Raw genomic sequence first — 22,157 nt, 5'->3', positions numbered from 1 at the left:
TAAAGTGTTATAAACAGCCAAATGCAAGAACTATAAAGCTCTCCATTAGCTCAGAGACTGTTTCCAAAGCACTTAAAGCTGACAACAGAAACACAGTGGAGTTTCTCTCACTCCTCTTAAAATAAACCCAAACCAAACCAAAACAAAAAACCCAAAATAAAAAATGCCTAGAAAAAAACCCATGAGGATTTTTGATTCTTAAATCAGTCAGTGAGTGCTTTCAGAACACAGTGATACTGAAACAGACCTGAAGGAAAATGTTTGCTTCCTACCTGAGTTTTCTTATACAACAGCTTTAAGAACAGACAAGTACCAAACAAAACACTCCCCCTAGCAACAAAGCCTCAGCTATGCTTTTTAAAGAGGAAGAGTCAGATTCTCCTCCTTAAACCACTGAAACAGTTCCGGAAGACTTTTTTTTTTTTTTTTTTTTTGGAAACAATTTCTTTTACAGTAAAAGGGAAAGTCACACAGAAAGCATGGGGAGGATGAAGTGTTTCACTCACTGCAGTGACTTGGAAAAAATGATGTTTATGGTATGTTTTTGCAGGACCAAGAATGTTTATTTCAGACTGAAATACAGTAGTCACTCCCCCTAACTTTGCTGAACTGTTGGACTTAAATTTTGTGTGCTGCTTCTGGAACTAGAGGAGAGGCACAGACTCTTCCTGAGATGTGTATGATTTCTGAGCAGTGATTCCTGATTCGATCACTTGATTATGTCTCACTGTCTCTGTTGACTAAAGGGAGATGCTAAACTTTTAATTCGGATTATATGCCAAAATTCCAGCAAGTAAAAAATAAATTAGATTAATTTCACTCTGAAAAAAGTATCATGGCATCACTCATGTGGAGATAAATCCTTGAACTGGACAGTTACTACCCAGTTGTTTTCCAAGTGCTGTTTTCTGTTTTCCAATGCATTTAAGTATTAGCTGAAGCTCTATCAAGGGCACAATGGTGCATTAGGCTTTACAGATGACCTTTACAAATCAGCATAAGCTTCTCAGCCTGTCATTTGAAGGAAAAACAAAGGGAAACATAACAGAGTAAAAAAGGAATCCTCTCCCAGCAGCTGTAATTTGCAAAACCAGGCTTTTGGCCTCCCTTGAATTGGAAAATGCACCAGTGAATGCGCCGAGTCTGGGGAAGGTGGATCACAAAACCAAAGTAAAAAGTAAGACAAATCGTAACTTTTTAACTGGAATACTTCCATAGCAGAAAAGAAGAAGGATGTGAAGGCTTCATTAGGGTTGTCCTAGAGCTTGGTTAAAGGGAAATATAATCTGTAAACCTTGCTTAGAGAAGCAGTGGAGGGATAGGCTAATTGCTTGTTAAATGCTCAGAATGAGCTTATGGAGATACTATGAATGGCAGAAATGTCAGTGCCATCAGATAGTTTGTAGAAATGTGGATTGTCTTACATACAATTCCTACTTTTTACAGGCTCAAAGCAGATGACAGTATTCTTATCCAATGTAGAGAGGGGCCTTTTCTGCTGCACAGAACTGTAAACAAATGTCTTCTGTTAACGTGTGTAATAGTATCTTCAGTACAACCAGAATGGACAATATTGCTGCCATGAAATGTAGCTGTTATTAGACCTATTTATAATTGTCTCCCTATAACATCTGAAGGACTGTTACTGCAGAGTTTCAGTGGCTGGTATGGCATGAAAAGGGATGGCTAAATTGTTTCGTGTTTCCAAATACTGTTGTAAGAAGTAGGTTGTGGGAAGAAGTAAACAATCACCATAGGTAGAGAGGCTGGGAGTATGCATTTATAATGGCTAAAAGAGGAGCTGTCACAGCTAGAAGACACCTGACGTGACAACAGCTTTCGAGAATGGGAAAGGAGTGGAATCAGAAGACAGGTTTCTCAGGATAACATATATGGTACAGAGTCTGTTACCTGCTAAGTCTCACCCCGAGTGGGAGCATGAAAATCATCCCGTGGCTGAACCTTCATCCAAAGTTTTGGCAACTGCTGAGGTTCAACATCTTTTGCTATTAAGTCTGTGTCCCAACAATTTATTGCAGTCTCAGAAACAGTTGTACAAAGAGTTCAAACAGTGCACACATGCGAACAGCATTATGTAAGGAACAGTACTATAATACCCTAAAGGAGCAGTGGGGGACCTTCACGGAACAAGATGGAAAGCTGCTTAAAAACACATGTCAGTACAATGACTCTGCTCACAGGAGACATACAGAACTCGAACCGCATGTTTCCTGAGGCAGAGAACAACTCATTTGTCTTGGTCAGCATCATAAAAACAAAGGCAAGCCCAATGCCTTTGATTTCACTGGACAGCAGATTTAATGCTCCAAATAGGATGATGTGAGCAGCTCTACTTTGTTATATGTAACACTGTCACACTCAGGCATCACTTTGTCAGTGATGGTAAAGATGGCTTTTAGCACAGGCAGAGGAGATAGCAGCTTGTAGAGTCACACTGTGCAGGCTGTCCAGAAGCAGGCAGGCTAAGGGATCATGGACCCCAAGTTCAGCAGTAAAACTGTTTTTAAATGAATAGTGCACAATGAGCAATTGAGTTTATTCTCATGGGCTTTGAGGATAATGTGTCATTCAGATTGCCATACAAGACTCTTTTTACCTGCATAGAATCCAAGCCAAAACTTGTAAAAACAAATTAAAACAGAAGCAAACTTGCAAATCTTACAAGCCATGTTCAACATTTACAGAGCAAGAGTACGTGTTGCTGTGTTCTTTGGATCAGTGTTTCGAGTACTGTGTGCAGCTCTCCAGCAATCCCCATTTCACGGAGGTTACAAACAAGGCAGAACAAACTCTGCTCATCTTGATTATTTGAAACCAATCACACCTTGCTCCCACATGAGAGAAACCACAAATAAGGTTTCCTGAAATTTGTCACACACGGTTCAGAAATCCTTGTTCACGTACCAGAACATCTTGACAAGTGTGGGTGAACGCGGGTGGCGCGTGGAAGGGCGTCAGTGGCAGACAAGTTTTCAGATGATTAAAGAGATTGTGTTCCAACTGGAAATTTGCAAATCCTTTCCACTGTCTTCCAAGCCTAGGGATAACACATTGAAAGCAGAGAAAGGAAAGGGACTGCTGGTACATTTCCTTCATATGGTTCACTTGTTCCTAGAAAACCCACATTAGAGCCTTCTGAGAATCATAGTTCATTTATGTTTTTCAAGAATTCAGTATTTTTGTGCCTTTGTTGACATGATGTAAACAAGGCTATTCCCAGAGATGGTTTTACAAATATTGTGTTATGTTTTCTATTGTGTTCAGGCTTTTGAGGGGTGTTTTTACGTTGAAAAGAAACAAATTTATGGGTTTGTTTTGTTTCTTAAGTAGAAACACTCTGTGGCACATTTAGGCTTTTTACACCTCAAATTAAGGATCCTTGAAAGCTTCAGTATTTTTTATATGCTTAAGCATGTTGCATTTGGAGGCATGAGAAGATTATCTAGCCCACCTTAATGTAATGCAAAATGTTCTTGAGGACAGCCAAGTCACTACACTGAAGGCTGTCTCAGGGGGAACTTGAGCAATACTTTACTAAAGGTGTGACAAGAGGTCACTTTCATCATGTTAAGGGCACTTCCATGTTCTCATCAATCCACGACTTCTAATTTTGAGGCACATAAGTTGCCATATTAAATTATTCCAGTTTTCCCAGTTAGATTGTTCTCTAAGAGCACACATCTTATTTAACTTTTGCCATCTCAAAAGGTTAGTCACCCTGGGTTAGTCATATAGATACAGGTAATGTGAAGAGACAGGTATCACCACATTCTTCCTTTCTTAAGGTAGGCATCTCAAACAGTGCCATACAAACAGAGATTTACCCCACATTTCACTGATGATGGGAGAGCTAACAACTAATTTAGCTTAGGCAATGATCTTTGATCTTTTAAAGATTAATGTCAGGTAAGATAAATTTCATCCTAATAATTGCTGCTGCAGGAGCAACCAACATAGAGGAAAAATCTCCTTACACCTTATCCAGCAGGTAGTTGCTGGATCATACCAAATCATACACTCGGAATTGAGGGATGTAAGCCAAATGCCAAATAATCCAATACATCTTTTTCTTTGTAGATGTTTACTAATAATATGTGTCATTAATTTGTTTTAGGTAGTGACTTTTGTTAATTGATCTGATGAGTACAATGAGGACAAAACCAAGCGGCAGCAATTGAGAATTTCATCCAAGTTCTTGGAACTTTCTTCTTGCCAATGTGAGGAAGAATCACACCTCTGAAATTCAGGACATGAGCTCAGTTTGGAGTGTTGATTTAAGGAGTTACAGGGAAGTGAATGTAACCTCTAAATGCTCTCTGAGCTGAAGTCTAAATGGTTTATACTGAAAAGAATAAATTGGTTCTTGAAAGCAACATATTACTCATTGAGAAAGATTGTGCTATATTGCTTTCTCAGCTCGGTTTTTCTCCTGTTTACTCTCATGTATTATTTCTTGGATGGGATTTATCACCCACTGAAATACATATATAAAGTAAGCCACATCTCCACATAAAACTGAAGTTCCTACTGACCAAATTACCTAGTACAATATCAGCATAGTTATCCTGAGTATGAATTGCCTGCCTATGGATAAATTAAACCCATTAGTTGAAAGTGAATTAATCAGTAAAAGTCTTGGTAAATAAATATGAACTGACACTAGTGGGTGATCTGTGGAAGGTAAATAAAATAAGGTATTATATGAACTGTGCCAACTAATGAAACATACTTGGTAGGGTACCAAATAAGCTGCTTGTCACATGTTTCTATTTTTGCCTATCACAAAAGCACATAAGTGGGGTTAGGTAGATTTAAAAAGTTTTGAAGAATGTAAATAATGTTTTCTGTACTGGTATCCCATTGTACCTTTTTCCTCTATATTGTCTGAGTTTTGTAAAAAAACTTTAGGACATACTGCTTCTGAAAAAAAAAAGTATAGCAGTGTAAACCATATGGATATGAATACCAGTAGTGAAGAAAGTGAGGGTATTTATTCAAAATAACATATTTGTATTGATTTGAAGATGGAGTTTAATGTTTATTTATCTAGGTTCAGCAATAGAACATGTGGCTGATGACTCTTTTGAGTCACTCTACCAAGTATAAAGAAAGTTTGAAAGCGTAGATTTTTGGGCTATTCTGTTTCAAGTAACTTTATTTATGCCTATTTACATACACATGTCAAAAGTAAGTATATTTTTTAACGTACAAATCTTAAGAACACCGATTTTCTTATATTGTTTGAAGGTTTTTCTGGTGGTCTGAGATTTGTGTAAGTTCTTCCAGCATCTGTCAGAAAGCCCAAGAGTTGGTGCTGCAGCAAAATCATGCTTTATCCTGGGACTTTCTTCTGATGATACTACTTTTCCTCTGCTAATTGTAGATATTGTGCAGATGACTGACTTGGTCTGGATGCCTAATTTTATGTCATATATAAATTGTGTAGAAATCTTGCATTAATTTCAGATTTAATCCTGAAGAGATTTTGCTCAAAGCAAAACCGACCTCCCCACCTAGTGGTGCAAACAGTAAGAAGGCTTCAGTCCAAGATGTTTTCTAAACACATTCAAAGTTAGCCAGACAAATACACCTAATGAAATATCATGTCCTCAAAGTGGATATATTTTCAAGTAAAATGATAGTAATAACAATGATTTATTTTAGAATAATGCCTTGAGATCCTGAGTGAGGGCAGGGATGCATGCTACTTGTATAAATACGTTGTCCATAGATGTAGTAAAAAGATTCTTCTTGCCAAAGCCTCTATGAATAATTGAACAGAATTACTTATTTTTAACAGTTCATGCCAAGATATTAAACTGTTCAAATAACTACAGAATCCAAATGGGAAAAATTAGGGAAGCTAAAATTATTTTTCCATGATTGTACAAACATAAATCCAACATTATTAAGTGAAGGGAAGCAATAAATCTTGGTTTGCTTACTCCCATGATGTCATGATCAACATAGGTGTGGTTAAAGTATCTCTTTTCTATTTCATTCATTTTTACAAGATTATTACATGGAAGCAGTTTGCTTTTAGGCAGGGTTGCAACCAGGAACATTTCACTGTAAACCCCTTTATTTTTTTTTCTCTATTCAATGGTGAAAAATTAGTTTTGTCTAAAAAAATGTGGCTTTGCTGCAACTACCAAATATGTTTCTGTAGAGTCTGAAGAAAATTGGTTGTACTGTTCTTAAGTTTGGCTTTCTAGGAGATTTTTGAACTTGAAGGTGTAAAATACTTCTAATAAAAGTTGACCCATTATTCCCAACATAAACTTTCTATTGATTAAAATGTCATAAACCTATTTCCATAATTTATTAAAAAAAAACCCACATAATTAAATGCTTCTATTACATGATCTTATTGCATAATACATATTATAAATCCAATCCTGCCTCTATTAAATTATGCTACCATCAGTCATGGGCTTGATGGTCTGTTCTGTCCTGTGGAATTTCGGTGCAGACAACACTGAGCAATGCCCATAGTCTTTGTGCCGCCTTTTGTAGGCACTGATGGCTGTGAAGCATCAGCATCAATCATTATTTTAAATGATGATTGGGCTGCATTTTGCACTCATATTCTGTGTAATTTGCAGATGTATAAGTGATTGTACAGCACAGTGATAAATCGAATCTCTAAGTGTTCTCTTCCATATTTTTCACAGGAAGCAGCCCCTGAATAACTCTAATAAATTAGATGTCTACGTAGAAAAATAATCCACTTTTGTCTTCTACCACACATCTCTCACTGTCAAATAAAATAAAGGTTTTACAGGCATTTCCAGTTTGATTTGTGGACAGGACTTTGCGCTTTGTTCACTGTGCAAAGCAGCAGTCATACCCAAAGACATGTGTGTTAATGCATGGGGAAATGAGGGGACAGATACAGGGTGCATAGATTAATGCTCCATAGGTGGCTGCAGCGTTAACATTTCCTGGTTTTACAACCTCAACGGTATTTTGTGTCATTTTGCTTGGTTGTAATTTTATTAATAGAAGAAACCCAGATATTTCCCCTCCTCCTTGGTCATAAAAAAAGTGGGAGCAGGCGTTGTGCAACACAAACCGCTAGCACTTGAAACGGTCTGATTAACTGATAAACCCAGCAGGTTTCTGTAAACTGGGGATCAATAAAGTAAGATTGCAAATTCTCAGAAATTAAGAACACCCCGGTGTCAGTCAACTTAAATATGTGGAATACTGGAGAACTCATGATGTTCCTACATATTTTTACCACCACTGTTAAGATGGGTTCCTCGTTTCCAGTGGGACTTGGTGCCGTTTCTCACTGGTGGCTCTTGCTGCACTCCTGTCTGCTAGAGGGAAGTGCCTGCTACTACCAGAAATTTTATCTCCAGACCGGTATTTGCAGACTGTGATCTAATCACCTATTAACCTCATTGACAAGAAAAATAAATTGACCTTGTTACAATTCTTGTGTAATCTGCCTGGGTAGAATTACACTAATTTTTTCCGAGTTTTTCAGTAAGTTTTTGAAACATTGCCAGGAATAGCAGCTTCAGAAGTAACTAGTCCTACTTGTAATTCCATACATCCCAAGGGCTGTAGCAACAGCCTAATCTGATGGCTAATATTTAGCTGATTATCCATGATGACCCATGTACTTTTTCCAAGTTCACTGATTTCCTGAATAGTTTTTCATTTGTGTGTGACCTACATTTGTTTTATTGCATTTGGCCATATTGGAATATAAGTCTGCTTTAATGATGTGATTCAGTTTGTTCCATACAATTTATTCCCAGCACTGGTTACTGTTCTATCAAGTTTTCTGAGATCCATAATTTTCTTTAGCAAAAAGTTTTTATTTCTTTCCACATTTATTATAAATATACTGCATATTATTGAAAGAATTATATTGTGCTTCCTGCTAGGAAGGAGTGCTGTGTAAAAGAACCTGGGAGTCCTGGTGGATGACAAGTTCTCCATGAGCCAGCAGTGTGCCCTCGTGGCCAAGAATGCCAAAGGTACCTGGGGAGCATTAAGAAGAGTGTGGCCAGAAGGTGAAGGGAGGTTGTCCTCCCCTCTACTCTGCACTGGTGAGGCCACGTTTGGAGTTCTGTCTTCAGTTTTGGTCTCCCCAGTTCAAGAAAGACAGGGAACTATTGGAGAGATTCCAGTGGAGGGCTATGAGGATGATGAGGGGACTGGAGCATCTCTCATAAGAGGAAAGGCTGAGAGAGCTGGGTCTGATTAGCCTGGAGAAGAATGACAGGGGAGCTGATCACCATTTATAAGTATCTAAAGGGTGGATGTCAAGATGATGGGGCCAGTGATGCCCAGCAATAGGACAAGAGGCAACAGGCACAACAAACTGCAACATGGGAACTTCCATCTGAACATGAGAAAACAACTCCTTCACTCTGAGGTGAGCACTGGGACAGGCTGCCCAGAGTGGCTCTGGAATCCCCTTCTCTGGAGGTATTTAAAAGACACCTGGATGTGATCCTGCACAACCTGCTTGAGGTGATCCTGCTTTAACAGAGGGGTTGGGCTAGGTGACCTCCAGAGGTCCCTTCCAACCCTCACCGGTCTGTGGTTCTGTGAAATCTGTGAATAGCAGACCTACCTGGAATTACACTGAAGATACCCACAATGAAAAACTATTCTCTACCTCCAAGTTTTCAGATCTCCTGGGTATTAATTATTTTGTATGTTTAATACCTTTTTCTGTTCTTTTATGACTGTCATTAGTCAGTCCTCTGCTAGTGTAAATCTAGGAGGTTAATTAATTATAAATATAATTTGTTGGTGTAAATATCAGATGAGACTATCCTTGTGACCTGTTCAGCTGCATCCATCCAGAAGCTTTATTCCTTTCCAGTTTTTAAATCAATTTTTTATCTGTTTTTAATGTATTCCCTGTCTTAAAATGACCAAAGATGATATTAATATAAGTTGTTCGATTTTACTTTAATGTCATGTACAAAATATCCATTCTACATTGCAACTTAATATATTTTATATAAAATCCAATGTACAGTATCTTAATTTTGTTTAAATAGTGTTATAAACATAACTTTCAGGAGGTGTCAGTCCTGGAGTGATGCAGTCTTTTGTTAGTTGTAGTCTCTTTTGATATCCCTGCTGTTCAGTAAAAAATGCAGCTTAGTGTCTGGAAAGATCCTTATGAGCTCAGCTTTGGTTCCATCAAAGCAAATATAAACTCCCAGATTTTGTTGTTGTTGTTGTTTAAACTTTGTGGCCCCCACAAGTCAAGATAGAATCCTGTGATGGGGTGTCCAGTTTCAATGCCATTTGATGACATCTGCTTCAGAGCTCATCCTCATCTGATAAAGCATCAAGGTAATCCGTATCAACATACAAGAGAAATCCAGAAAACAAACTGTCTGCCCATGTTGGATCAGAAAACAGACCGTTTTGGTCAGTGTAGAAGATCTCAAGCCATACTTCATCTTCTGGCTGAAGGTAGATCACTGTAGATCCAGAAGCTACATCGTGGTTGCCTGTGTTGGCATCGAATGTCTTTATCCGGTACTTTCCATTGTGAACCAGCCCAATGGCAAGATGCTTATTTGCTAAGGTGATATCATAAGAAAAATAATAAATCCCTGGGATGGCACAGATAAACTTCCCCGTGGAAGGGTTATAATGCTCCCCCTCATTGAAGAGGACTTTATTGAATACAATTGGTAATCTTTCCTCTGGGTAGCTGGTGGTGATGCCAACAGAAAAAGCAGATTTCAGCACTATCTTTCCACACTTACAGACCCCTGGTGCACCTGGCTCTCCTCGGTCTCCTTTATCTCCCTTAGGTCCAGGTGGTCCAGCTGGACCTACTTCACCTTTGGCACCAGTCAATCCTCCGGGTCCTTTTTTACCAGACTGACCTTGGTCTCCTTTCTCTCCTGCTGGTCCTAATGGCCCAGTCTTTCCTCTTAAACCTTCAAAAACATTTTAAGTTAGTTAATCGTTGCACATACCATCTCAGTAAATGATTGTGTGCACTACTGTGTGTGCCTGAGCAAACAGGAAAAACATGGTCAGAATTTCAAAATGCTCCAAAACACTTTCAAAATCTAGTCAGTTTGTGGAAGGAATGGCAGGTTGGAACAGGGGACCAGACTTCCCAGCCCAGGAGCCTGTCCTTTCTATCTTCCTACTTTTCTTCATGTCTTAATTAGACATTGAGGAATTTTATATGTGATCAGTCCACTTCTGACTGAGTTATGGCACTGTTGATGGGAAGGACAATACAATGATCCTTGCTCACAAAATATGTCCTACTCTTTAGGCATTTTTAGTGTGTACCTGACTACCTGCTAACTTTTCATTCTTGGCTAGTGGAACAGATGAGACAGTTTATTTAACACCGCACATGCCTCATTTTATCCAAACTTCTCCTTAGCACCTATGCACAGGAAGGCTATGCACTGACAGTCTTTTACACAGACATATTAGACATATCTAAAATGTATCTGTGCATTTTCTTTCTCTCACTGTATATACATGCATCACACCTGAACCCACACAGGCACATACACACATTCCTCACACACACACACACACGTATGTATATGCATGTGTATGTACAACAGTGGTGGTGAACGTTCTTACTTTGTTGTACTACTGTGTTAGGTTACACAAATATTCAATACCTGCACTCCCTTTTTCACCTTTTTCTCCCTTTCTCCCATCTCTACCATCTCTTCCTGGAAGACCAATGCGTCCGTGTGGCCCTGGGGATCCGCTGGCTCCAGGAGGACCTGCTGGACCTGGCAAACCAGGGATGCTGCAGATGTATCTGGTGTAGTAATTTTCTCCTTTGAACTGGCTTTGAAGAGGTTGTTCGCTCGTGTAGATGGCAAAACTTGTGATGTAAAGCAACACAAACATCCTTGTATCTGGAAGAAATACATATATAAAGGATTATTTTTGTTTATTGTGGCACTCCAGTGACATGGAGATGGATCTGAATATGCTAGTAAGTATGGCAGTGTGGTGCATTATGCACAGGTACATGTGCAGAGATCAGCCTGGGATTTCTGCCTTGCCAGAATCCATGCAGGAGGCAAGGAGGCAAGTGTGTCAGGCTGGACCTTTTTTCTGGTCATATGTTATTGTCTGTCTTTCAGGTAGCCTGTAGACTGACATAGTATGACTGGTGAATACCAGCTTTTTTGGACCAAATTTTGACATGTTAAAAAAAGAATCTGGATATTTCATTGCAAAGTCCTTTGCTTGCATAGTTTGTGTTGTCTTTGGGACATGTATAACGTTATGGAGAAAAGCCCTCTTGCTGGAGGGAGTTGTGTCCGTGCTAGGAGGATGTGCCTGTAAGGGCAGTGTCTTCTGGTGAGGACAGAGCTGACACCTTAATTTCATTTTGAAATTTGCCCTTATGGTTGCAAATGAAGCTCCAGCCTGAATAACAGCAGCAGAAACTTGCTGAGCCAGCAGAAAGGATACCTGTAAGAGAGCTACACCTTCAGCGCCTGGTCGGAAACCGTGATGACCATATCACAAATAAACACTTCACCCTAATTGTATAAAGCTTTATATATAGTATTTGGGTGGTTTTGTAAACAACTGAATGTAAATGGGACTTCTCTGTTCCACTTTATACTGGGAGACTAAAGAAAAAAAACAACATTGTACAAAGAATAATGTATTGAGGGGTTCCAGTACCTGATGTACAGAGGTGTCTCAAATTAGTGTTGCATTAGTGGAGTCAGTCATGGGTCAGGTGAGATTTTGCAAGCCAAGCTGCTTTTTCTAGTTCTCTTGCTGGCTTCTCAGAAGACTTGTGTGGGGTTTGTTGTTGGAGCTATCCATTCCTTCAGAACTAATTTACAGCATTCAACATGCACTGGTTTCTGTGGGGAGGAGAAAAAGAAATGGAGTGGGGGAATACAAGAAAAATATCTTCGTGAAATACCACCTACCTTTCTTTTTTTTTTAACAGTGAAATTCAGATTTATTCTCAAACTTGGATTCAAGAAGTTGCAAAGTGAATCAGCCCAGAAGTCCTTGTTCCCATTCCCATCTCTGTGGTACTGATTGGCGATGGCTGATTGATTAGAAAACCCAAACCATTACATTTGTTTGCAGCTGATGATATTTCAGTGGGTATATGTCATTGGTCAAATCTAGTTGGCAGGGAAAACAGCCAGCATATACCCATGCCCATACCCTTACATATACACAGTCTTTATGAAGAATCTTTTCTGCTTTACAGAATAGAAAATGAGAAATTGTGTCTTGGTATCAATAGCAACTCAGAGAAAAAAAAGCATTAAAATATTGTAGTTGGAGAGAAATGTGATGCTCCAAAATTCTCTTCAGTGATGTATCTTCTGCTTTTCACATGAAGCATTTTGTATCAAATTGGCAGAAACCAAACTATTAATTTTGCTGTCATTTGACAAAGCTCTGCAGTACAGGCAGGCACAACAGCCTCCAAGAGTGGATTACCATATGAATGTGGAGCATGGCTGTGGAGCAGCGGATTGTAGCTACGAGCACAAACTTCACAGCCACGTTTCCTCTGATGTACTACTGAGTGTACCCAAATAAAGCCCGTGGATTTTCACAGGACTTACATCAGGGACAGCAAAGCTCTCTGCAGAGAAGAACAACTTTAAGCCCTTAGCCAGGAGGGAGCAGTTTAGGGGGAGTTCATGCCTAAGATTGCTTATGCGTTTTACGCCAAGCTGATGGATAAGAAGCAGACATGACCTAAGGATCAAGAAGCGGAACAAAACCTGCCCTTTGCCAGACAAAAACCTCAATCATTAGGCTAGATGTCCCTACACTGTGCACGTAACCCAAGCAAAAACAATCTCAGCAACTGTTGGTTTGGCCTACCTCCAGGATTTTTAACAAATCAAAGTCAGAGCCTTCACATAGGTGCTCCTGTCACTGCCTGTGCAGTAACTTACTGATGCATGAAGCTGTCTACAGGTCTCAGATTTCCCCTGCTGTTCTTCTCACAGGAAATTAATTAGTCTGAGATGTGTTTCTGCTAAGGCCATTGAAAACCAAGTAATTGGTGAAGGGTGGGAGGAATGGGGAAGTTGAGATGGGGGTGTGCATTGGATGGCTGGAGCACCAGTTTGTGAAGGGGAAGGCATAGAGGGGAATATGTGGAGCTTTCGGCTGTGGGTTGGGAATCTTAAGGATTTGTGGGGCTGTCAAGCAGAATGGAGGGACTGCAGGAAGAACAGAGCTGGAATTGGGAGGAAATGGTGATAATGTTCAGGTGATGATGTTTTAGTCCTGAAATTAGTCTTGGATGGGATACAGAAGGCTGTGTCTAACAATGGTACCCAACAAATGATACATGGGAAACCGTTCATTAAGCCACAGAACCAGGACTTCTCTTGCCCTTTGACTTCTGACTCTTGCATTTCTCCCTGCGTAATGGTCCATTTTTAAAAGGAGGAGTGGAAGGTGCCTTTCTTTGCAGCATTCCCTTGGAAAATGTGAATCTCCTCAGGCCAAGGAATGTTATACAACATTGAACACATGCCCCCCCATTACCTGGTGAGTGCTCTAAAAGGTGGAGTGTAATGTTAAAAAGTGAATGATAATGTATGGCCATGCTTTTAAAATTTCAGGCTGAATTAGGAGGCCAAAATCAGAGATTTCAGTTCCCTTGAGTTTATGACGTTAGAGAGTGGAATGGTCCTCCCAGATAATTTTCTCAGGAGTCACCCCTGTTGCAGTGAAATAACAGAGTTAGCTGGTATGCAGAAAGTCATAAACTATACTTTGGTCCTGACTACTGAATGTCCTTCAAAGGTACAAATTCTTGTCCATAAACTGGGGTATGAAGCAATGACATTTATGACAGAATCACAGAGTTGTAGGGGTTGGAAGGGACCTCAAGAGATGATCAGGTCCAACCCCCTGTCAAAGCAGGTTCCTCAGGACAGGTCGCACAGATAGGCATCCAGACAGGTCTTGAATATCTCCAGGGATGGAGTCTCCACAACCCCCCTGGGCAGTTCAGCATGCCACCCTCTACAGTTCCTTTGCACTGTATTATTTTTATGCTCTTTAAAATACAAGTCTTAATCATGGATTTCTTTTCCCCAAGGTATTTTACATTGATCATTCACCTTCAGTTGGGCACAGGTTTATGCGTTTTCCAGCATGGGGACCATGCTGGACTTCCAGAGCTCCTCCCATAATACCATGCCTTACTCTAAGGAATCAAGACCACAGCTGGCCACCACCACACTCCTTGTGTTAACTACACAATCCAGCAATTGTCACATGGCTTTACGTTGTCTTTACTTCCCTCGTGGAAGAAGGGGAGAGTGACCTGACACTTTTTCAGCAGCCTCAACTTTTGATTCCCAGTCCCAGAATGGCTGATGGTGCCCAAAGGGATCAATCAGCCAGTGGGAAAGAACATTAGCTAAATATTTATGAAAAAAACCCAATCCTTAAAGGTCTTATTAACAATGCTGACATTTAATGGTCTCACTTGTTAAAGTTGGTACTCAGTCATGTTTGAACGGTCTCCTTCATAACTACATTGAATGCAGTCAGATTCTTCAACCACTTTGCAAGCCTTCATGAAAAATAGAGCACTTATCATCAAGACCAGAAGTTCAATGTGTTTGATTTTCAAAATACCAAAGGAGTGGGAGTAATTTTATTTCTCAGTGTCTGATTTGAAACACAGTTTCTCTTTCTGGTTCCAGCCATTCCAGTTATTTGGAAGGTTGTTCTTACTAAAATTGCCATAGAAGCTGGTCAAAATGTGTATTGCTGAGATCATCTGACTCAGCTGGGAGGAGTTTTAGCTTGGGGGATAGCAGGTGAAGCAGTTCCGCTGCCAGCTGTACCAGAACCCCCAAACAAATGAAACCTGATAGAGTTTATCTTGACAGAGAGCTGAGAAACTAGGCCAGTAACATGCAGCTGGCAATTAATATCGAGACAATAGTATGTTTGCTTTCAATGTAGTGAAAAATGGTCAGGATTTAACTTTGGAAGACTCAAGATACAAGTGTCCCTACACTTTGGGTACAGGCTTCTTTAAAAGGTTTTCTCTATTTTATTAAAATAACTTTTAAAAAAGAGACAATTACAAGCTGTCCTCAAGGATGGCCTGCAATTTGCCAGGTCAGTTATGAATCTAACTAGTGTCAAGCATGTGGAAGTATGTAGGCATCTAAAGATGTGGTTATATGTCTAGAGCAGTGTGCCCATCTCCCATGGAGTGCCTTTCAGTTCAGATGGGCTTCCTCTTGGTTCTTCCCCAGTCCTTGTCAGGAGAATTTCCACCTCCTATCTTAGATCATTCTGCTTTAACAAACCTGTGATGATAGAGGAGAAATGGAGAAAATACTGGGAACACCATTTCAGATGGTGTGAAAAGAGAAGAAACAGAGGGTGCAAAAAGAAAATGTCAGACTCCAAGGCAGATGAGGACAAAGAAGAACAGAACTCACAGATTATTGCCAGAGGGAGCTAGATTATTCTGATGGGGGACAGACTTCCACTGCCTTGTGCCTTGTGCTGACTTGTATTCACACCTAGGCTTTGTGAGCAAAGAAGTCCATACAAAGCGCCCATCATGAGAGCAGTCACTTTGCATGGGGGTGAACGATGAGGACCAGACAGCAAAGTGAGCTCAGGACACACACAACAAGAACAGCTTTGGGAACTTCTCTGGATTTCTGGCTGAACATGTTCTGGTTTCCGGGAACGGCTTAATTCTCATCCCCTCAGGGTAAGTGGCATTTATTAGGTCATGGACACCTCTGAAGATGGATTCTCCTTCACTCAGTTGCTCCCTTGGTGACAGCAGATTGTACTAAAGAACAGAGTTCGCCATTTAAAAAGGTAATTGTGCAGACAAGAAAGCTTCCAGACCTTGAAAGGGACACTCCTCCCCCACCACATTGTTTTCTTCTGGAAATTTGTCAAATGATATCACCCAGGCACTCTGCCTTTCTGGGAACCCTGTGGAAAAGTAGGCATCAAGCCAGGGACTACAGTCTGCCTCAAACTAGGCAGGAGAAACTTAAATGCTTGGACAGGACTAAGCAGGTTGATATCCCCTAAAGCAAGCTGGGGAGAGATCCCATAAACTCCTCTGCCAGAGACCTGGGGCAAGGAGCAGCCGCGTTCAGTTGAGAGGCAACATCTTGTCCCTGCTCTGCTGGACAGGGAAGGGGACATCTGTCCAGGGCTTCACACAAGTAAATTTTTTCACACTGCAAACAGCCATAGTTAAGTTAGCAATATTTTTAAGTGTACAAAGGGTCTCTCTGCACTTCCAACGCAGCAAGCCATTAACTTTTCCAAGAGGGAAACTGGAGATTTCACCTATGTGGGCAAAGCCCCAGCTAGAAATGGCTTGCTAAACACTGTGGTCCCTTCCATCCAGGTGATAGTGTAGACAGTCCTTAACATACTGGGAAGTGCAAAGGTAGGGTAGTGTATACATTATCTGACATAGAAATTTGGATAAGTATGCATGTCTGACAAGACTGGAGAACTAATTAGGTTTTATTTACATCACGCTTAGAAGATGGAAGGCATTGTAAAAGTCCTCTGGTATGAATTTAATTATCTTGAACCACTCTGAATTTTATTACTGAGCGTTTTTATGTTGCAGCATAAAACTAGGAATTTCTGAAGTGCTCCATGCTAGCCAAGCTGCACTCCCAGGAACAGCAGAACTGCACAACAGAGCTCAGATAATGCCAGTCCTGAAAAAGCTCTCGCTGCATCCCCGAGGTTCCTGCTTGAGAACCTCTGAAACATTACTGTGCAACTGTGAGTTGGAAAACTGACTTAGAAAAATCAGCATTCTGGAAATAAATATTCCTGGGTAAGAAATAACTTTGTGGTGGTAAGACCTGTGGGCTGAATTTACAAAAGTTCCTTTATGTTGTAAGTTTTACGTATGACTTTAAGACATAGAAAAGGCATCTTGGGGTGGAGCTGGGCACCTAAGTGCAAACAAATGAACCAGAAAACCCAAGACCTGCCAGCTGGAGCGTGAGAGGCAGCTGTAGCCTGGACTTTCTGAAGGGGGTCTCTTCAGGCACATCTGCAGGAGCAGTGCTGTGCAGCACAGACACTCAGGGCAGCAAGGTGAGACCCAAGCAGCACACAGCTGACACGGCTCAATGCCCAAGCAGCCTATAGCCATGGAAATACTGCTACCTTTCTGGCAGGATTGCTTCCAAAGGCCCTGCATCATCCACTGTCTGCCCAGAGTTAGCTGCAAGGTCTCCATCTTCTGACCCTTGATGGACCAGTGGCATGTTGAGGAGCACCAGAGAGCGCCTCAACATGAAAATGAAGAGTCAAACCTCTCTTAGGGAGAGGTTTTGGCTCTGAAGCTGAATCTCACAGAGGTCTGAGTCTCTGGAGGCTGTCTCTCATCGGCACGAAAGATAACTGCATTTAAAACCTTAAGCCTTGCTGTAAATCAGTGGGGCCTGAAGTTCTGAAAGCCTGAGGCATTTTGACAATGGCACATGTGCTCCTAAAAATGCCACCCACATTAATGTATGTTCCCAGCTTCTAGGACTGTCAGGCTCTCAGTCGACTCTGGTGGTCTCCTCCATGCTAGTGCTCAAACTTGTCAGTAGAGGAGATAAAAATCTGGTCCCAAAATCAGCATGCTTTCCTGCCTGTGACTGTGCTGAGAAAAATCCTGTTCTCATGGAGTGAGTCTACCTTAGAGCTATTACTTCAACAGTATTACTTCTATATTTATGCTGGAACAGAAAAAGGAGAGTTTGGCCTGGTTTAGTCACATGTGTGATTGTTATGGTTAATATCAGAGTCAGGAGATTGGAGCCAGGAAGATATAAAAATAGAATGAAATTTATGTAATGTCTGCTTTTGGGTAACAGCACGTTTTAAAAATACGCTTCTTCCTGATTAAAGCAAACTTTTAAATAACAGCTTGATTTTCAGTGAGGCTGACCTCACTGTGTGAGACTGAAGGACATGCACGTTGGAAAGACAGCTCTGATCACTTTGGAGCTGTGAAATAAAGTTCCATTTAAATTCTGTATGGTATGGCATTTTCCTATGGAAACAAAGACTCGTGTTTCTATAGAAGAGCAGAAGGGACAGTGTGCATCCTGCCTCCCATCAGGCTTCACAGGAACACCAGCTCCACTCAAGCCCACCCTCTGGCAACACACCTGGTACCCAGCAAGCTCTCTCACAGGATTTCTGTTTCTAGTTGACATGCCTGATGTTCTGCAACTTCACTTTTCACACAGGTGTTTGTGTCAGGCAAGGGCTGGATGCTCCCTGAGGCTCTCGGTGGTGGGGATCCCCACAGGATGGTACAGTACTGCCTGACCAGCCAGAGCTGGTCCCATCACCCCAGCAGGGACCAGTGTGGCCCTGGGGGATGCCCAGCATTTGAGGCCAGACCAGGATGTCAGCCTGTGGGTGGGGGTCAACTGGGCTGAAATAGAAGTCTGGGCTGTGGGTAGGGTGGTGGGACATCCCAGGAGAGGCTGGCAGGGACAGTCAGGGTTGTTGGTGCCCTCATGGCTTGGACAGTTTGTACTTAAAGAGGAATAAACCACTGTGATCCCAACCTGGCAGCATGAGCCCACTGAACATGTGTGTAAATAATGATTTTCTGCACTCAGAGGTGTGTTTAGTTCCGTATTGATCCTTATCCCTCTCCCTACTGCAGCATTCATGGAGCCCCATAGCCAACTTGGGTCCTTCAGGATTTGCTCTTGCTTTCATCAGTCTGCCGATGAGAACCATGTCTATAGTGCACTGTTTGGATTTGCAGGGTCTCAGACTGTGTTGTCTGGGGCTTTTTAATATGCAAAGTGCTACGTGTTGTGAAGATGTGTCAAGCTTTCTTATTTGAAGAAATGTTTGGATTGCTCTTACAACACATCAAAAAGTCTAAAATCTATTATAAAGGGCTTTTTCTTATTGAAGTAACAATGACACTAATCTTGTTTCCTCTGTATTTCTGACTTGGATGTTTCAGGCAGGCAGCTTTAAATCTCCAAGTAAAAATCTTACAAAGAAAAGAAAATGTATTATCTCATTTATTTATTTTGCAATTTGATCAAACCTTCAAAGTGAAAAAAATGGGGCTGTTGTATAGAGCTCTGGAACAGCCATCAATCCGTTCTGCTAACTTCTATAGCCTACTATATATCCTAACTGCAATACATCCTAACAAATCTTTAAAAGGAGTTTAACAAGCATAAGATACTGACAAGAGAAGCAAAAGAGGAGAGGCAAGAAGAGCTGAGCTTTGTCTTCTTTTGTTTGACACAAATTTGCTTGACACAAATTTGTCTGACACAAATTTGCTTAGAAGAATGACAGTTTTTCCTGTGATAACTTCAATTTGATACACATTATCATTTCTCAGCCTGTTTCTGTACATACTGAAATGCAAAGCCCTTTCTTATTAGTGGTGTTTGATTGGATTCACAGAAAGGAAGAAAGAAAACAGAGGAGAGTGTATTCTGTCAGGAGATCTGATTTCTGTTCCTCGATCAGAAACATCTATTCCATGGCAATTATTTAGTCTTACAAACATTGGTTTATCCATCACTACAGCAACAACACCAGCGATATCAGGGATAATGTTGCTCTGCCAATGCAAAAGCAGGTTATTTCAAAAGCATTTTTCATATTTTGCTTTTCTTAAGTAATTGTCAACTGCTGTTTCATCTTTCAAATCAGTTCTCTCATGGGATATTAAAATAAATGAAGTCAGCATAATCCCTGCAGTTTTTATCAGCACAGTGCAGATGAGGTCTATCATCTACTAAATGATCATTTTTGACTTTGTAACAGCATCAGTCATACTCCTGCTGATCATTAAGAACAGAATTTGGGCCTCATGTAGGTGGGCATAGTTCTATGGAAGCCACATGCCTTGTATTTATAACTGGCCTTGAAGGTGTTTTCTCACTTAAGTTCTCAAAACAGTCATGTGACTATTCTTGGAAATCCATCCTATCCGGGAAGTGTTTGTTTCCTTGGCTTCCCACAGGGAACAGCATGAAGAAGTTGCAGCTGTCAGTCAACTTGCCACTCTCCAGTAGGAAAATCTGACCTTTGGCTGGTAAAGAGTGGGCTTTACCTGGACTTTGTTCTGCAGATGTTGTGCTTCAGGGTGATCTCAGCAGGGTCTGCCCAGGACATAAGTGGGCATTCATACATGGTCTGAAGGTCTAAGAGTTTACCAACCAATTTAATTTCATTATCACTTGAATTTGCCCTGATTTGCAATGAGTAAAAAGGACACATGGGTAGCACAGAGTCACGTCCAGAGATGACAGTCTTGGGGTGCACCTGCAGTGCAAACACAGCCGATGGTAGTGCAAGGCAGCAGCAAACCAAGTTTGCTTATTTCTTAAGAAGGAAAGGGGTTATAGATAGCCCTCTTTGCAATTCCATCATCAGTGACTATGTCTTTGCCTTCTGGTATCTAGAGTTTTTTGCCCAGATTTCTCATTCAAGTGTCTACTGATATAATTTACAGCGATGACAATAAACTCAGTGTTATTTTACAGTTGCAGCTCCATGGCAGCTGTTTGCCACAAGCCTTTTTGCATTTCAAATAGTAACTTTGATTTAAATTTATTTGTTAAGAAAATCTGGCTAGTCTAAGACAAACAGTATGCCCGATTCCTTTCTAGTGATTTGTCCCCAAGAAATTTCCTTACATAATTGTCAATGCAAATAAAATATATAAAAAAGATGAGTCATGCAAGGCTTAGAGTATATTAACTTCAAGTTTCCATCAGGCTAAAGGATTTTGCAATTTCCACTTTAGTGGAAGTCCACAGAGATTCGGAATGTATTTACTTGCAAATAAAGTTGAAAATAGATAAAACACAGAGAAGCTTTCTCTTGCCTTGGTTGAAATGACCTTTCCTTTCAGTGATAAAACTATTCAAGTTATATGACATGGAACCAAGATATAAGACCAAAAAAACTTTTTATAATTTCAAGTCTCTCAGATGAGTCCAGGTAGTTGTTTTTCCCTCACCCAGGGCATAATTTTGTCTCAGAAAAGTGTGTGTGTGTGTTTACATGCATCTGTACCTTTACCAGCCAAAGGGGTCTTGTTCTCACCTACCTTTTCTTCAAGGCCCTGGAGTGTGGTGGATGCATTTTATGTCACAGATATTATTAAAGAGTTTTTCTCTATTTGACTTTGACCGATGGAGTTAATTTTCTTTAATACAGATCTATTCTCTGATGGCCTGAATTAACGATGTACTTAGATTTGTTTCTAGCTGATAAACAGTAAGCTGGCATGTAATAAGCTGTTTTGTTTGGTTTATCTTTGTGATAGGTATCTTTGTTGGGCACTGCATAAAGTCCTATTTCAAGATTCGTGACTTTTTTTGGTTAAAATAGGCATTATGTCTTGAACAAGACAATTGTGACTGAAAATTCTCCTGTGCTCAAATGTCTCATCTTTCCTGCTTAGAATTCTCTCTCCTTTTCTTTCGGTGAGAGATGCGATGATTTCTTATGAGGCTTCTAGTTTTCCTCTATCTTTGAGGAAGTTTAAATGTATATGTGTGTCTGTACATAAAGTTAAAAAGGTTTTATACATTTATCAGCTTATGGGAGAGAATATTGAAGCACTTTGTTTGGAGACAGCTTCTCTCTTTAGTTTTGATCTGTTCTGCTTCTTTTGTTAATTCATGACACAAGGTCCCTGCAGAAGTTCATAAGCCACTGCTGTTCCTTCTCCAGAAAATTAATTGGTGTCCCAGTGTTTTCTTGGGGGCAATTATGAAGTAATCTGTAACAGTCGTTTCATTACGTTTGTCTTTTGGTATTAATGTTACATCTGAATGACTCTGGTAACTATGACCAAACGCTCGCTCCATGGCCATGTCCTGTAGCAAACCCTTGCACTCTTCCCAAGGATGTGGGGAGCGTGCAGTGATGCTTGCCAGGAGGTTATCTTCCTCCTTCCAGTGCTCTGCAGCTGAGGTCTTCTGAACTGGAGATACTTTCTGAGTCTCTGCTTTCTGTCAGCCTTGCTGGACTCCTCATCCATAAACTTGGAAAGAAGTTAAACTCTGGCTTTCCACAACATTCCTCATAGGTAAATTTCTTGGATTAATTATGCACAGAACATATTT

At 40.6% G+C, this 22,157-nt stretch overlaps 1 protein-coding gene across 1 annotated transcript; it reads right to left on the bottom strand.

Annotated features, from left to right (window-relative positions):
• Positions 1–9,321: 9,321 nt before the first annotated feature.
• Positions 9,322–10,910, bottom strand: C1QTNF7 (C1q and TNF related 7; the record flags this gene model as incomplete). The annotated part of the gene is made up of 2 exons (XM_084266683.1): positions 10,668–10,910; positions 9,322–9,953 (listed from the first exon to the last, which is right to left on the bottom strand). Exons 1-2 carry the CDS (start codon positions 10,903–10,905, stop codon positions 9,322–9,324), a joined length of 870 nt encoding a protein of 289 aa, XP_084122809.1. The 5' UTR covers positions 10,906–10,910.
• Between the last annotated feature and the right edge of the window lie 11,247 nt (positions 10,911–22,157).

The sequence above is a fragment of the Gallinula chloropus genome (genome assembly GCF_964237585.1).
Source record: "Gallinula chloropus genome assembly, chromosome: 7".
Taxonomy (NCBI): domain Eukaryota; kingdom Metazoa; phylum Chordata; class Aves; order Gruiformes; family Rallidae; genus Gallinula; species Gallinula chloropus.
This window is presented reverse-complemented; position numbering and strand designations above follow the sequence as displayed.